General features: G+C 36.0%; 1 protein-coding gene across 1 annotated transcript in view; it reads right to left on the bottom strand.

The window, feature by feature from the left end:
- Positions 1–623: 623 nt before the first annotated feature.
- Positions 624–18,891, bottom strand: part of MFSD6 (major facilitator superfamily domain containing 6) — a 28,176-nt gene continuing 9,908 nt past the window's right edge. The window contains exons 3-7 of the mRNA XM_062578161.1: positions 14,232–14,329; positions 8,372–8,533; positions 7,623–7,721; positions 5,379–5,659; positions 624–2,821 (exon numbers count right to left, since the gene is read on the bottom strand). Of these exons, the coding sequence (XP_062434145.1) occupies positions 2,651–2,821; positions 5,379–5,659; positions 7,623–7,721; positions 8,372–8,533; positions 14,232–14,329 (811 nt within the window). The 3' untranslated portion in view covers positions 624–2,650. The remainder of the gene's footprint in view (positions 2,822–5,378; positions 5,660–7,622; positions 7,722–8,371; positions 8,534–14,231; positions 14,330–18,891) is intronic.

Here is an 18,891-nt window from a genome sequence, read left to right as displayed (position 1 = left end):
TAGCAGATCCAAACCACAACAAAGCCAAAATTGTAAGATTGTAAGTGAGGTCTGGTAGTTATACACGTGGGAACAAAACTTTCCCTAAGATTTCTCTTTCATGACTTTTGTACGCACACAAGTTAAGCAGTTGAAATAGTAAAAACTGAACTTCCCTACACCTAAAATAAAAAATAAATTCCAGGCAAATGTGCTGCAGTATAGAACAGATGTATTAGTGCAAACATATTTAGTTAATCAGAAATAGAAATGGGAAGTTTTTCCATACCAGCATTTAGCGGCCTCTTTTTCCTATCTTGCTAGAAGACAAACTTAATTCAGCTTTTACTTTCACTCATGTCCTGAGAAGAATTTGCCCACTCTCCTATCAGCCTGTTTACGGTGCATTTAGATGTGCACCCCTTAGATTCACCTCACCCCACAAAAGGCAGTTTGTGCCTACAGTCACATTTTATCACCTTAACGGTTTTTAACACCGTACCAGATAGTAGCTCCCAGGTTCTAGGTTAACTATCCTTCATGTACCTTACAAAAGTAATTACAATTTAATTATTTTCGATTCAGGTGATTATGTTCGCTGCTGGTGCCATAAAATGAACAAATGGAATAAGAGTTCAGATTGATACTATTAAATACATTATGGATACTTTATATTTCTTACCACAGTTTTTACAATTTCACAAATATCAAAACCCAGGTGTACATGTCTATCTTGCAACACAGAATGACTGTACATTTCCAAAAAGAGCAGGCATTTCAAATAAACAATTCTGAAGTGTAAACACAGTGTAGAAGCTCTTCACCTCACAATCCAGGTGCTATGCAGTAGAAGCTGAGGTAACGCCATGTAGCATGAACTCCACAAATGGATGATTCTTAGCATTCTTCTGTCCTGTCACCTGTTCAGTTGTCTAGTTCTCTCCCAAGTTATACAAACATACAATAAATACATTTCTGATTTTAAAGGACACTTAAACAAGTCATGAGGATTACATACAGTACATTTAAGTTCAAGTGCAAAAAAAGTAACTAGTGGCTAGTTATCGATGTTTCTTTTTATTTCCTATGGTATTGGTCCCAGGCACCAGAACATGGGTTGTACTAAAAGCAGAGCTAAAGCACAGCCATGGGAGACCCTTCAGTCAAGCTAACTGGCTTTCAAAGTGGATGAAAACTGCATATCCCCTTTGCTTCTGAGCTGCTGCTACCTTCTTCTCCCCTAACTCTGTGCTCCTGTGAAGCTTGCGCCTGGATCATTGCACAGGCTGTACAGTCCAACAGCACACACCTTCCCCATGGAAGGCCTGTCACATATGCCTGACCTCAAGGAGTGCTAAGCAATATTTATTCAGTCCTGTAAAAGCTGAGTGCTCAGCATCTCTCAAGATCAAGCTCTTAATGTAAGCAAGTGGCCTAAAACACTTATGCTCCCTAACCCCACAGACTCCTACCTTGAGCCCAAGAGTTTTCCTTTCAGCAGCAATTTACACTGTGCACCAGCAACTGAGCTGGCCACAATTAACATTGAAAAGCATGATAAAGCATAATTCAGAAATCTTCCAGTATTTTGACATTGGGCAAAGCAATTTTCTAAACATACTGCTATTTAGCTACATTTCCTTCCTCCTGAGATTCTCTCATGTTACTTGACTTTTGCATCAACAGTTCCCCTACACACTCCGCAAAATCCTAATCATTAAGATTTCTAGGTAATTCATCCCTGCCCCCCCCACCTTCCCTAGGCACTTAAAGCTTGCTGTTTTCTTAATAAATAACCACAGTAACAACACTTCATTAAATAAATCAGTACATAAATGATGAAATAAAAAATAAAGTCAGTGTGTCCCTTGAAAACCTTGATCAACCTCAGCTTGTGCAATCTTGGTCAGATTGCTGTCTTGCTATAACATCAAACCTAAAGTTACCCAAACACACACAATATATACCCCAACTGAGAGCTACAAACCCAGAGCTTCTTTAGAATCCTTCCTCCATTTTTTTTGTTTCACTAAAATGCCACCAGTTCAATCTCTCTGCTTTGCAGAACTAGACCTGTATCTCAAATATGATAATGTCTCCATCAAAGGATATGCTGTGTGTTTTATTTAATCCATCACCACAATATGAAGATATGTTTGCTAAAGCTGTTCTGTTTCCGAGAAATTTTAAAGAGACAGTTTCACGCTGCTCCTATATTTATTGGGCCTGATATATTCTAATAGACTATGCAAGGAAACTCAGCTTCTCTCCTAAAAAGTCCCTTTGTCTTATGAACAAATCAAAAGAAAAAAATAATAAATTAGCTGACCAAGTCAGACACTCTGTGCCTGAGCAAGTGAAATGTGAACTCCTTTTTTCTATAGATTGCAGAGAAATTTCTTAACATTTGACTAAACTAGCAAAGCAGCCAATAATTCTTCCTACAAATAGATCCAGTTGCATCACTTCCCTCAAGCCTTCCAAACTTTTGATTTCCCAGCTCATGTTGCTCTGTGTAGTCATATGAATGTTCTTTATATAGTTAAAAGCTTGCACTGCATCACATTATGATTGTTCAGATGAAGGAAGTCCTACTTTTGAGCTCCTACTCCAGCATTTCCCAGCCAAGAAGCAGAAATCCATGCACTGGATTTGATAAGATGAACTTATCTCAGGGCCCTGCAGCAGCAGGCTGAGCGTCAGAGTCCAACACAATGCGGTCGCTGCCTACTTGGGAATCTGATGTTGCTGTTGAGCAATTTCTGGACTGCCCAGAATCTGTCACATTTTGGGGTTGTCCTGCTGAGCTGGCTGGTGAAGCACTGCAATTCTCATTGATTTTCTAAAGAGAGAGGAAAGCATTGTTTGCAAAAAGTAAATATAAACACTTATGGCATTATCCCCAGTGGATATCCCCGGATGCATTCAGTCACTTCTGGAAATTCACAAAGCCCTTAGGTTGAATGCCCACAACACAGCAAATCAACTTAAAGAAGCAAAGTAAAAGTAGTACATTCAACTCCAGATGACACTAACAACAAGCAGGCAATAGCTTACCTTCCATCTCTTTTCCTAACTGCACTTCCCCAAGAAGCATGCAAAAAACAAACTTGTTGTGTTTCAAGGAATAAATTGAAATTTAAAGTGATCAAACAACATCATTATTTTGAGCAAAGAATTCTGTAAAAATTATTTCATGCTCCTTACACATTGCTCTCTTCAATAGTGCCTCCCTGTCCAAGATACTGCTCAGACTCTGAATGGCAGAACTTTTGCAAACTGAAGTATGCATTCCATCCAGTCTACTCAACCGGGCCTTACTAAGAAACATGAGGGCACATTTAAGTACAAACACCAATTACACCCCCCTTGTGAAACAACAAGCCTTCATACTGATAAATTTCACATTAGAAGATGGCACATTATCTATGAATATTTTTTTTCACTAAAGAATAAAGAGTATGGCAAGTATATGCCTTAGCTTAAAGGAAGATAAGCGAGCAGTAACACTATCAAGTCAAAATCTTTATGAAATTAATCTTTAAGATTAATAATTTTGTAACTAATTCCATTTTCTGCACACTAATCCTCCTCAGAAATTATGTATTTTCATGCACATTTTAAGGAGGCTATTTGACAAATGTAGTAACAAAACTGGGCAGCCTTTTTCTAGTTTCAGTATTTTACCACCAGCAGCCTAAAATGACTGTGTGCAGAGAAAACAGAAAAGCTTTGGGGCAGGTTTGTGCTTTTGGAAACCTGAAACAGGGATAAGGAATTGACTTTGGAGACTGGAAAATGAAGGAAGTAGTACAATACATATGTATCAGGTTTTATATCAGCACAGTATTGTTACAGGAATGAAAGAAAAAAGAGATGACATTCTTTAGAAACCAATGAACTTCAACAGGCAAGAAAGCCTTTTTGGCTACTTAATAATTCTCAATGAAGTGGTTGAGTAGTGTCCAACAATGTTGGACAAGTCTTTTAAAAGCATCATACAAATGCAAAACATTCTTTTCTTGATGTGTACATAACACTATCTATCACTACTTTTTTCCTGACTTTTAAATGGAGACAGCTTATATTACCAAACACCTTGAGGACATTTACCAATGGGAAACAGAGTGGTTTATCTAGACAGATCACTGATGAAAGACACTCATGATATCTTCAATGTTACTATAAAAAAAAAAAAACACCTGTTAAAATAAGTTTAAATAATAAGTAAGTTTAAACAAGATCATTCCAGATAAGATATCAGATACTAGAAATTACTTAATTCACATTTGAGGTGCTTGCTCTTCCTGCAAGTCAGTTTAAAGACTCAGGGAAGCTCAAAGGAAAACTAAAGCAAGTGTCCCTGTTAATCTGTTTTCAATAAGGCAAATGGTAAAGGTAGGAGAGAGCTGACCAAGTGGAATTCCTGCACAGTGCACTCAGCTGATTCATGGTCATATCCTAAACTACCCATTTCCAAAACCAGGAATTGCAAAAATAGCATTTCTGTGTTCACATGCACTGGGTGCATAAGAGGGGAACCTCACCACTCCTTCTTCCAGATAAGTAAGCACAGTGGTTTTAACATTACCCATGCTGTTTTCAAACCTGCTCTCAAAACAGCATTTTCCTACTTTGCTGGACCAGTATGCTTCAGCTCCATTCTGAAAGGTGCATCCAAAGCATTAGGTCATTGTTCAAGATTCAAGTCCATCCAGTCCTTGATGAGATTACTAAAAAGTTTTTCTGGGAAGAGACTGGAAAGAGGGGAAACTGTGTAAAGTAAGCACCAGGAATCAGACATTTTAAGTCATAGAATGGCTCTTGCCTTCACCTGGTACAACTCTAAATAAAATTGAGATGAAATTCATTTCAACAGAAGACACTGTATACCATTGGTAATTGTCTGGAACATCTATTTCCACCACAATACAGATGCTTGACAGCACTGTCCAGGGAAGTAAAAGTGAATAAAAAATATTTTACATTCTATAAGAAGCAGTGCATCTTGCTTCACATTCATTTATGCTCTTGTTAATTTTGGTAAATGGAAAAAACACACATTCCAAATAATAAGAAAACAAACAGACGGTAAAAGGAATTTAAATATATCCAAGCCTATAAAACAAAGTCTCTTTCCATGTCTTCCTCTTCTATCTTCAGGACTGTATCTTCAAAAATAGTTACTCCTGCTGTACTATATATATGGGTTGTAATTTTGTTTGCTACAATATTTCAATTATTGTTTCACAGCTCCAAATTTATTACAGGCTGACAGGGAATACTTGTTAGATACTAACAAGTTTACAGAGCTACTGAGGTCTTTCAAGCATCCTGCAAAATGTTTTTACGTTCAACATTAAGTTATGGTAATAACTTTCTATATGTCAGAAGATTACCTGCAAAGGCTGAATCTCAGAAGTTGGATTTGTTTTGGATAGCTTAACCATCTCTTTTATCTGATAGACGGCATAAGTTAAGGTGACCCAAGGAGAAGAGCTGATACCCCAAGCAGGTTTGTTCACATCCTCTTGCTCTTCTTGGTGTTTGGTTTTCTTTAGAGGGAGTCTAGGCTCAGTCCGAGGCATGGTATCTTCTGATTGCTGCTGTACAAGATCAATAGTTGCTATGGGAACAGGACTGGAAGGCACTGGAATCCTTTCTGCCAGCATTGTCTTTTCTGAAGTTTAAAACAAAGTAATCATCAGCAAAAGCCAAATGAGGCAATGAAAACAAAGTGATGCTGCTGTCATAATACGTTTTTGGGGTTATTACCGTCCTGAAAGCAGACCACAATGCACAAACAGCCAGGAACCAGAAACATCACAGTCTAGTTAGGGAACACTGTTTGGATGCTCCCTGCAAACAAGGTTCTTCTGCAGCTGCAGTGATGTATCTTAGATGGCTGCAAGAGCAGAAGGAGCTAATGAGTAAGAAGTGGCCCATTTGTTCCTAGCTAGCTATTAGGTTTACTTATTTTCATGTTAATACAAACTTAGTCATTTTCATGTTAAATGTAGACTTAAAACAAGTCTTTTAACCTTCTGTGGTTAAATATATGCCAATTTGTGGCAAACTTCTTCCTCTGCATAAATTCTGCATCTTACAAATCACTCACAGTCACAGCTGAACAGTATTCAGAACCATTCAGAGAAGTCCCATGGCCTACATCATCATAATATTTGATTCTAACCTTAAAGTTTCTAAACATGACTGATTTGATTAAAGGAGCTCTTCTACATCTTCTTCATCACTTCATTGCATTATCTAGCATAGTCCTATCGAAGAAAACAAATCATTCCTGCATAGTTATGGAGATGATGCTACAGTTAGCGACCAAAAAAGTTAGACACACACACACTGGAGAAAATGAAAATGCTTATCACACAGGCTTACATGAAAGGAGAAATGATACCACAGATTTCCTTCTTTCAAATATTAGGTCTTCTGATAGTCTGAAATGTTTTCACAACTGCCTTGAAATACCTCTCAAAATATGACTTGTAGCCCAACACAGCAAGCCTTCTAATCTTGGAGAGCCAGAGTATTTATACATAAAATATCCAAGTTTCTAACAGTCTGTTTAGTTACTTTTGTGTAACAAGCTGTATGTTGTTTATGAGTCTGTAAGCAACACTGTAAATTTGAAGAAAATATTTTTCCTGAGTAAAAATATTCTACTGCATAAAAAGTTTATTTTCAAATTTATATTTTGTTTACACACTTTTAAGATAACAGTGGGTATTTTAAGCAATGGCTGTAAGTTCTCTAGTAGCTAAGAAACAAAAAAACTAATTCTGCAAACACTTAAGCTTATGCTTAGCTTTAATCACTCAAATAGTCTTGTTGAAATCAACCTAATTACTATGATACTTAAAATTAAGATACATACTCTTAAGATGGGTATAGAGTGTATCTTAAGTGAAGACCAAAGACTGAAACAAACTTCACAGAGTAAGACTACAAGAACAAACTATACTTTTGTAGGTTCATGTGTAATGAACCTAACATTGATAGAAGAATAGAAACAGTAAATACCCCGTTCACCTTTCCATTTTTCTCCATTATCATTTGAACAGAGGTGAAGAAAATTCTAGCAAAATAAATATTTGAATACTTTGGTACAGGCAACTTGATAATTATTCAAGGACAGTTCATTTAATATTCCAGTTAAAGAAAACAGTCTTTCATTTCATACTCAATGCATATATATGCTTTATACTGAAGCATAAAAGTTTCTGCTCTCTGAGGACATTTCTACAGTTTCTGGCAGAGATGGCTTAGACTGCTAGAGTATGAACATGAGTGGTCCAGAAGGCTGCCTTAAGGGACTGATGTAACTGAAACAACTCATTACAGATGTCAGACTAAATTAAGGGATTCTCAGAACTGAGAAAGTATAAAAATAGTAAAGTATATTAACCTTCTTCCTATTAAAGGAAGAAATCCAAGAATTCAGTGATGCACTTTTTACAGCAGCAACACACCACCTCAATTTCAATCATTACTCAGGAAAAAGCCTCTCATTTGAAAACAAGTTTTCCAACCAAAACCAAGAAAAGACATCGAACAGACCAAGTTAAGGTTGCAGGGAATGACATTTGGAGCTATCATTTTCATCATCTCTAATTTTGCATATTTACCTTCTTCTTCATCAGGAACCAACAGCCACTGGATCAGTGCAAACAGAAGAAGAATCACTAAACAAGCCATTCCTATTCCCCTGAATGTTGCAGCAGGACCTGTGAAGATACGTATGTATGTATGTGTGTGTGTGTATATAAGTACACACACATATATAAATATACACACACTTATATAAATATACACACACATATATATATAAAAATTTTAATTGAGAACCTACCTAATAAAGTAATACAAGGTAAGTCAGCATAATGTACTCTACGGACACTTATAATCCCACGTATATTCTTGTTAGGTTGTTTTATTATGTTTTCTTCCTCCTAACACTTTTTTTTCCTCAACGGGTTTTGCACAGAATTTTTAACTGAGTAATTACAATCTCATTTCTTGATCAAGAGGCTATATAGTACCAACCTATTCTCTCACAAAGGATTCATTCATCTTACCTAAGGACCAGTTAATAGATTTTCTCACATAAAATTATCAAGATGTAATATATCTAATCAATCTGACAGGACAAAACCATAAGCAACCTGGTCTGAATTCAGTGTTGACCCTGCTTTCATCAGGAGCCCAGACTGCAGACCTACTACAGTCGCTTCTCACCTGAGAAATCCTATGATTCCAAGATTTATACAAAGTACTATATTTTAAAGAGTAATAAACTTACTTATACTTAGGATATTTTAAGTTAGCAGTTCAGCAAACAAAATTTTCAATAAATAAAGACACAATCTTGGCTTACCAAAGTAATTGACCAAAACCCCTCCAATCATAGCCCCACATCCTCTGCCCAGACCCAAGTGAAGACCTTGCAGGATTCCCTGGGCTGAGGTTCTCAACTCCGGAGGCACTGCTGCACTAAGGTACGAAATGCAAGCTGCCCATATAGCTGCATGGGTAACACCTAGAGAGATAAAACATTGTGAAGAGAATATAGGGCCCAAAGTATATTAACACAACATCAGAACAACTGCACTTACCACTTGGAGTATGTGTTGGGGGAAAAGGAAAACAGAACAAAGACCCTTCAGTGACTAATGCCTGTGAAGAACAAATTTGTTAATGTAATACTGGCAACCAAACTACAGGGATATGTGACGACTACTTCTACAGAGTCTGGCAGTAGCTCTTTTTCCCTCTAAGATGACTTCATTTCTCTTTTGGAGACAGTCCCTCGGAAGGCTATATAAAATGTTTTAAAAATCTCCATCAAATTCCTCAACCCTTTGAGACTGAGATGGGGCCTTGAAAATACGTTGCTGATTTCGTAAGTCACAGGCAATTAAAGCATTGACGCTTCTCAGCAGTCTCATTACTGCCACAATGAAGGAGGTGCAGAGCCTATAAAAATTAAACAGTCTCAGAAATACCCACATCATTTTTTCAGAAGCAAGAATGAATCCCCTTCTGCCTTCTCACTCCCCACCAACCCAACCCTGAACAAACTCTTTCGGAACTCAGCACCAACTCTCTGCATTTAGCACTGAGCAGTCTGGACTGGCAAACTGGACAGGCCAAGCACACTGATTTCTGTATATGCTGTTTTGAGGTAGATCAAGAGACCTTTCCTCACAACTCTGATCGTATCCTGACCAGGCATGCTGCCCCATGCTGCCTGCTTATATTGCACCCGCATCAAGGGCTAGAAACAGTAGAGGTCCTCACAGCTATAAATAATGGTCATATGTCTAATACAGTCAGAGCTCACCCATATAAATTTTGGATGTCTCTTTCTGGTACTTGCATTGTAGATTCTGGGTTATAAACAATTTTTTCCTAATATAGAAAAGTAACAGCTAAATAGAAAAACAGCAAATGATCATCAACATGCAGAATGAAGCTGCAAACTCAATCTTCTTCTTGGAGCACCTGGTGGGTGGGTGGGTTTTTTCTGTTGTTGTTTGTTTGTTTTTTTGGTTTTTTTTTTTTTGTTTTTTTTTTTGGAAAAGGGTAGAATCAGACAGGAAAAGGATAGGTTATGGAGATGCTGGAGAAACAGAATAGCAGTTTTGTAGCTTGTTACACAGTAAATAAGCCTGAACTACTTTGCCACCCTCAGACTGAGTGGGAATATTCTCATTTCAGTGGAATTAAAAATAGTAATCACAGTTTACCAGTGCCTAGACATTCTAAGCTCTACTGCCTAATTTTAAAAAGGTGTTGGCATAACTGATGATTCAATCAACATGGTTGTGTCCTCTACACTTAACATATTAAGAAATAGCTGGATGCTCAATAATTACTTATGCAGTTAGGCCAAAGATTCGTAAGAGCAGAAAAATACACTGTTTTTTAATGAACTCACAGAATAACTTCGCTTTTGCTTAGCCGTAAAATGATAAATAACACCGTAAGAAATCAATATCGTTGGTGTACATTTGACATCCACAAAGCTATACTCTTCAATTTGATTCCAAGTCTGAATAAAAATTGCCCAACCTTTTGGCTTGTAAAAAGAGGACTATTTGTACTTTGTGACAGCAAAGTACACAAAGACAACATTTACCATTATGGAATTGTTTTTGCTAATAGGTACCTTACCTTGTTGGAAAAAAAAAAGTTTACATTAGACTGAGCATATTTTACCCTATCATTTACAGTTTAAAGCTTTAAAACTCACAGATTTTCCAGTGAAAAATCTCCAAGTTTTAAAATTCACTGTATTTCTACTACTGATTTTTTTGTTAAATGCAGCTCCATGTATGTACTGAAAATAGCAACTAAGTATTGTCCCAATCACAAAGCAAAGCTAATCTAACACAGGTGACTTGTCTTTAGGAAGAGCATGTGCCAGTGAGAAAACAATGAATATCAGTTAATGTAAAATACTCGGTTTTGTCAGAGATTGAAGAGTAAATCAAATTTTAAAGCCTGGCAAATGAAAAACACATCAGAAATTAGTCAGACCATTAGGCACGATACTACTATATTTGTTTGAAAACAAAAGGCTGTACTTAATACACAGGTTCTTGGATGTTTTTCACCTTTGACTAGGAGATCCAGATAGAACATAGTGTTCTCAGTTCTTTTGAAAATAAATCTACTCCCATTAAAGCTAGCTTATCATACTTGCTCTAAAGATGCAGAATTGTACATTATTAATGTGATTTTTATGATGACTAATTATAAAACAGTGACAGTTTGGAACAGTTTTAACAGCAACTCTTATAAGAAGTTTGGTCTGCTTTACAGTAATCATGTTTTGCTTTGTTTTGTTTTAAAATATGTTTAATGTGAAAAGCTTCTTTAACATTGTTTGCTGTAACTACTAACTGTCCTTGGCCATTTGGACGATAGTACTAATGCTTGCGACAACCCTAATATTATGCTTAGGAATATAATATTTAGTAAACTTTAGCCAAGAGTTTAAGATTTTGGCAGTCTAATTTACTTCAAGAGAGATATGAGATAATATAATTATTGCTAGCTAAGACCCAAGATTTTTTATTCTCTAGAATGTAACTGTTACTGGAGCATCTGTAGGATAGAAGTCAGTTCTGAGAATTATATATTTTTTGGAGTTTGATGGATAACTACCAACTGAAAATAGCAAATTTTCAGGATATTATTATAGTTTTGTACTTAGAAAAATTTGTTATGCAAATTAGTTAGCTAGCATAGCTGTTATCACAGATTTTGGACATATATAACTAGTATATCAAAACATAATCAGTCAGCTGCAAAATGAATATTCCTTGCATGTTCAGAGATTAATGACATACAGCATTTTATACACATACCTACCATACATATGTACCTATCAGAATGTCTTGAAACTTTCAGTCATGTAAGGTTCAGCCCAAAGCCCTTATTTTCATACACTGCACACACAAATAAATCATACAGGCTCAGAACTCTGAATTAAGAAGTGACTTTACATCTCCTCATTTACTGCTTTGAGAGCATAATGCACTTGAAGAGCCCTCATCATCCTAGTTAGGCCAGTAGCAATTGAAATACAGCATGGTTCATATTACAATCAATAGACACAGTTTGCAGAGTCATCCTCCAAAGTCTCTCCATGCCCTTCAGCATAGCACATAGGGATAATCATTCTTGTAGTTCAGAAAAGAAAAATAAATTCTTTACAAGACTCAGCTGAACTTGCTGACCCTACAACCCTTGAGCTGCTGCTACTGGAAATTGCATAGAATCTGACAGCTTCCTAGAAAGAGAATTATGCTCAGTTACAGCATGGGCTTCACCAAGAGAGTTAAAAGACCTATCAGCTTGGTGCAGTTACACGGTCCATACAGCACCCACAGACTCTGAACGATCTAATCTTTCATTGTTTCTAAATACCTCTAGCCCTCGCATATGCAAAATAGCTGCAAATCTATCTCCAAGACTCAAACAAAAATGAGAATTTCCAACTCGCCAGGTTTCACTGAGGGGTCACCTATTATCCTTCCTGACACATTCACTGCATATATAGAAAGGAAAGTGGGGCTCAAATAAATAGAATTTGATAATTCCTGCAAAAGACCTAAAAAATCAAATACAGAGAAAATGAATAAGAGGAAAGGAAGAGAATAATGGGCAAAAAAAAAAAAATTCCAAAGTACTTGTAAAAAGATGATGTCATTCTCCCACTGAGCAATACTAAATGCTATTACTGGGAGGTAACAAACACAGTGACAGTAATTAGAGACGTATATACTGTGCCTATGAACTTCATGTCCCCTAACAGCAATGACAGATGAGATGCAGGCTGAAAAGTGCACGTAAAACATGAAGAGGGTTTTATTGTTTTCAGTGTGTATGTTTGTTTTTTTTGTTTGTTTGGTTTTTTTTAAGAAACATTCTGGCTTGCTGACTACAGATATTTTCATTTTTTAAAAAACAGGATTGTAAAGTGTAAATGATTCAACAATGGCTAGATATAGATAAAGTATGGCAGAACAATTTATGAGAAAGTATTATTTTGCAGTTCTCCATTTTTTTCTTAAATCTCAATTACTCAGGGTTATACCATACAAAAAAGTCTCCCAAAACAGCCACCTCATAGCCCTTCTGTAAAAGTAAAGCTATGTAATAAACATATCATACTGAAATTTCAGTAGAATAAATACAAGATATAAAATAGAAGAAAATTCCTTCTTAGCTGTAACTGTAGGATGCAAGACACAAATTTATGGCAAATGGACAATTTATTGCAGAGGCATAAACTTCCTGGCTTGTATTTTGAGTCAGAGTGTCATTAAAATAGGATTACCTACGAGGCAATATCCAATCCCTTGTATTCATCATTCATCCTCCCTAGATGTTTAAGTAGACAAGAGTTTTTAAAACATATACACTTTTTTCTGGTTCTTTGTCACATGTTTGTATTTTAACACTTGGTATGAGAGATGAAGTATCAGTTTGATAGTGGTGATTCTGCATCTTTTCTTTCGTAATAAAAATTCAGAAACTTGCTGTTACAATAGATAAATACAATCAATCATTTTTGTTGATAGGGAGGGAAGAAGCTAGGACAGACAGATTTCTTTCTATGTATATTTAGAGATCTACGCAGTGCTCTCAAATGGCATTTTATAATTCCACTAGAATCTATCTTACAAAGATTTCTGTAAATATAACCAAAAAAAAAGTTAGTACAAACTCAAATTATGTTACACAAAGAAAATTTAAAACCTCTAAGTATAATCTGTGGAAAACTTTCTACACAACATTCTATAAAGTCAAAATATTGGCTTTAGGAAAGATGGCTCAATTAATTTTAAAGGCAGGGAAAACATTTTGTTCATTTAAATTAAACATTCTCTTTCAAGCTTGCAAATCCAAATTCAGTCTTCTTCAAATACAGGAGAGACAAAGTAAAATTGTTTAGATTTTTTCTTCTGTTTGAACTGTGATACACACCACAAAGAGGGAATAAAAATGACATAAAAGAACAATTTATGCTTTAACAGTGCAAGGAAGGTCTTACAGACAAACTTCTTTGACAACACAACGTGAAAACAGGATTCAAATGACTTTGCATAGGCCACACCTTTGTCCTTCTAAGTCATGTAGAAGGACATTATCTTAATGAAGCTCTGTTATCACTGACAACGCTTTTAAAATAAATTCCTCTCTAGTTATTAAAAAAAAAAATAACCCCCCCCCCAATAGTCCAAGGTATAAATCAAACTACACCACTGAAAAACAGCTGCAAAATATTTTAATAAAGACAGTGACTTGGACTACAGTCTTTATCCTTTTTGTTTTTAAAGCATCCTTTGAAGTACCGTGACCTTTTGCATTTAATGAAGTTCATATTTATCCACCAAACAGGATTTGTAGAAGGTGTGTACTCAGTTCATGTTTCTGTCCCTTTGTTTAGTTAAAGGGTGTGTTGGTCTTTTACAGTTCTGTTTGAATCAACAGACCTGGGCACAATCAAATGCAAACTTGCCCTTTTGACGTCAAATATTTTCTAAGACAAACAATAAGGTTTTAGGAAACTGGGTCTTCTGGGATATTTGTGGTTGAAGAATAGAGAAATACCAGATTACTACCTACTCACAGGTGAGTTGAAAACAAGAAAAATATAAGCACGTGATCTTAAACTGGAAGGCCATTAATGTACTGTAATGTACTGCAATGCACTGCCTTACCTTGAAGTACTTCCATAGGGAGAACGGTCCAGGCATTTTCCAGATACGAGATGTAAATGTAGCGAGCTGTGTTACAGGCAAGACCGATATAGAGCACTCTGAAGGAAGCAAGGAAAAGAGACGTCATAATGGTTTGCACTTTCCTTGTTTTGCTTGTTATACTGTTACCTTCCTGCCTTGGAAATCATTTGTGCATGTACAGACAGTTTGCTTGTCTGAAGCATTTGCTCAGCAAAAAATACCTCCTTGAAGTCCTATACTCAAATATAAACTCTCCTCCTCCCACACCAAATACAAATATATTCAAAACAAGTAAAGTGAAATGTCACTACAAAATCCTAACGGAAAAAAATCAAAAGGGTCTACAGAGCCACTGAGCTTTTATAGACTCATTCTAAATACATTCAAAAAAAATCCTCTTTTCTAAGCATTCAGATGTCAATTTTTCCATTTTAATATGGACTCGGTGCAGGTTTATATTACATGAATTAATTTTATCCCAATTAATATAAGTTTACCTTCCCAGTATCAGCAAATTGCTCAGAACTACTCTAAAAACACTTCCCACTGAAACAGTATAGTTTATAGCAACATGCCTCAGGATAAAACTTAATCATCCTGTTGAAAAGCAGCAGATGCTGCATCTCAGAAGCAAGAAAAAACAAAGCTCTGATAACAATTTTTAAATAATGAAGTACAAAAACTATTTTCTCAGTGCATTTCCCATTGTACCAGATGACTTTTTCCCTTCAGTTTTCAAATTTAGCTTAATTTACCTTAATATTTAACAAGGTCCTCATTCATCCAACTATCTTTCTCTTATTTTGAGGTAGATTTTAGGAAACAAAGACCTCATTCCAAGCACGTTTTTGTCTTGAGAAAAGATGCCATTGTAACCTTTAAAGGTTTTTCAGAAATAGAGACTATATATTGCTCAAATATAGGGCTGAAATGTTCTGGGTTAAGCCCTGGTTTGGCACAAGTAAAATACACATAACTGATAATAAAGATCTAAGCAAAGATATTCTTTGAAAGTACTCACTATTTTTTGTATCAATTTTCAGTTAATTACTCCACAAAAGCAGAGCAAATTTAAATCAATAGTACATAACCACTGCAAAATCTTGAGTGAGATGCTCTCATTCAAAAGTAGCATCTTGTTAACAGATGAGGTGTCTAAATATACACGTTGACAGCTAAAATACTAATGGCATAGTTTTCATTTTGTTAGGGATATCACAGAACATTCAAAATTTTAAAGACAGGCCTGTTCCTTTTGCAACACCAGGATTACAGAAGGCACAATGTATTTTATTTTCAATAAACTGAGTAAGTTTGCAGGAAGTTTTTTTCTCCCAAACCCCTCATCAGGCCTCCCAGGTGCATGTGAGGTCCATAAGTAACTGGTGTAACCTGCCCTTATGCAGCACAAGCCAAGGCATTAGTTGAAGGAAGCACTGGAAACCATTAAGAAGTTGGCTACTTTACAATAAAGAGAACAAACTTATTCTGTATACCATTCCTCATAAATCTTATCCTCCTCTTTAAAGTCTGCTATTCCAAACAAGTAACTTAGTTCCTTCTACAGCCACAACTTAATGCAATTCCTATATACAGTTGCACTTCTGAACTGTATTACAACACTTGCCAGAAAAGAGAAGGAAGCCTAAGAAGGAGAACCAATGGGGTCCACCGGTAAGACCCAGCACAGTGCATACTCTTGGGGGATGTAAAGAAACCACGTCACCATATACCTGTTTTTCTGTATCAACAGATGCATCCAGCCTTTTGTTTAGGACTAGTTCCTGCCAACTTAATTTTCACTTTTTTCTAGCAAAACGTTTGACTATCCAGCAAGAACCTTCCTCCCATCTTAGCCATCCATTATGACAGCCAGATCAGACATACGAACAGAGGTATCCTGCTTCATAGTTACTCCATGGCCACTAATACACTCAGCTACTTGGGGCTTTTTCTGTTTGTTTTTTTCCCCCCACAATGTTATATTTGAAGAATAATTTGGAGTTCAGTAAGAGCTATTTGGGTTGGTTCTACCTTTTAATTTAATAGAATACATATGTAATTTTAATATATATTTAAGATACTCCTATGAAGATTTCTGTAATTATGCTTTTAGAGGGGCACATCACATGAAAGGTTTTTGGCATATTCTGTAAATACACAAAAGTTATTTATAGCAACCACTTAGGCTCTTTATCAGACCTAAATGGATAATGTAAACAAATGTTCCTTATGAACATTATTTGCAGGATCTGCACAGATACTATATTGAATTTACAGGTTAAACACTTAAGGCATTGAATCTATTATTTATGTTAAGTTGACTAAGCTATTTATAGCCACAACTACCAGTCTCTGCTTCCCATAAAAGCTCATATGCTGAAATTGTGGTCAAACACATTCAAGCTTAACCTCAAACAGGAGGTTATTTTCAGAGATTAACATCATCTTCCTAAATTCAAGGGCAGCTATGAGTGCTTCTAAACAGGACATTCAGCAATGGCATCTAAACATTTGATAGCCAGTTTTGTACACTTGTGTCACTAAGTCCTCTCAAAGAACTGTGGCCTTCACTACATCTCCTGATAATTTATTTCCTTTAAACTATTTAATCTACACTGAAATGAAAAATCTACTCTCTCAACTCTCAGAAGGTGGCTGGAGGAAGAAAGGCAAAAAAAACCCTCTAACGTCTGCAAAATTGCTTTCGCCCAGTAAATGAGTACTACCACAGAACAGTTATCTACCTGAACTGATCAGTATCACCACACCGGATTCATCTAGTCACGTGCTAATCTTGCACAAAATCAGAAATGCTACCAGCACGTAACAGCTGTACACATGTAGAACATATGTTTATGAACAATAAAGCTAATGAAGCCAGAAATAAGGCACTTTGAATCAATGCATATTCAGCATAGTATTGCTTAAAATGCTTGGATAGTAATTCAAATACTAGTTCAATTACCATGTGAAAATGGAATACATTCAGAACACGGTGAGGAGCTTACAAGCCAACACATACAACGGTAGAAACAGAAAGTTTTACAAGATTAGAAAATGAAAACAGTTTGTATCTGACAAAGGTGTAAAGCCCATTTTTTTTGTTCTACGAGTTCTGCAAGGGACAGCTAATAGTATTCTCTCCTTGCTATCGTGACAGTGCATGCAACTATGTTACTCAAGCCTATCTTCAGAGAATTAGGGTAACGAGGAAAGATTGAATGTCTCCTTATGGGAGTCTAGCAACCTTGGAGAAAAAGACATCTAGCTGTAGACTACTGGTTCTTACTAATGGGAGAGAAAGTGCCTGTAACATAGGGCAGGTGTACACAGAACTATCAGAGAAGAGTATGAACTCTGAACTCCCATCAATGCTATTATTTTAAAAAGTTTGTCTTCTCTTGAACAAACCATGCATTATTTAGCAAATTTCAAAAAGTTGGAGGAAAAAAGCAACCAGAAGATGACTGCTCATTAACTCTGATGACGAAATATGAACAAGCATTAGAAAACATTAAGATACGACTAATCTATATTTTCTAGGTATATCTGTAAAGAATGTTGTTTCACTGCAAACAGGAGCTAGTGTTTTTAAAACTTACAGTGATCCAATCTAGGATTGATAGTTTTACCAGTGGAGAAAAAAAAAGGGGGGGAGGGAGGGGGAGAGAGAGAAAGTTAATCTTTCTTTTAATAGGCTGTTACTCCTATCCCCCCTATAATTCCTATTTAATCTTATTCATAACCCTATCTTTCTTTCATTTTTTTTTCTTTTTTCTCTATTTGATGTCTAACCCTGAATGTTGGACTATAACAATATACACTGAAAGAGCATACCCTATCTTCAGCTATCAAAATTATGATCTGCTCTCACCACTCCTCCATCATCATATCCTTCCTCCAATCTTTGCATGCAAGGTGTCATTTCCTCAAATTAATTAGTTAAATTCAGAGATTACAAATAAAAGACTGCCTCAAAGTAGAAAGACCATCCTTAGTTAAAAAAAAAAGAAAGAAAAAGAAACACTGTTTCTTAAGTGAAATTACTCTCAAATTACTGTGCTAAGCATCTGAAACATATTTTTAGTAGTGTTCAAATAAATCAGAATATTAATCCAAATGAAAAGCAAAATGGAAACCCAAAAATCAAACACACAGAAAAGACACAGAAAAAGAACAGTATAATCAGGTGTTAGAAAACAGAATTGTATCTAAATGATTGCATGATTGTAACTGGGGTATTTGGAAGAAACAAGAGGCTAACAGCACATGGAGTTCTGTGCTCACATGCACACAGTACCTGAATGAATATAGAAATATCTTCATAATTTCATTACCTGAAATTGCCCTCTATCTTTCCTCCCTGAGCCTTTTTAAAGAAGAAAAGATGGATATAAAATATGCAGAAATCATATCACATCAGTTTTGAATTTAGAGTAAAAAAAATATTCACTAACATGCTGTTAAGTAATCAGTCCCACTTACCAAGGAAAAAGTACAAGAGCTGTACAGCCATTTCACTTAAGCAGATAACACACAGAGTTGCAACTAAAGGCACAGAGCAAGGAACTGAACCTGTAAGCAACACTACTAGGCTGCAACCTCATTCTGCCAGCACCTAGAGTCTGATTACCAG

The sequence above is a fragment of the Rhea pennata genome, chromosome 6, assembly GCF_028389875.1.
Source record: "Rhea pennata isolate bPtePen1 chromosome 6, bPtePen1.pri, whole genome shotgun sequence".
Lineage (NCBI taxonomy): Eukaryota > Metazoa > Chordata > Aves > Rheiformes > Rheidae > Rhea > Rhea pennata.
This window is presented reverse-complemented; position numbering and strand designations above follow the sequence as displayed.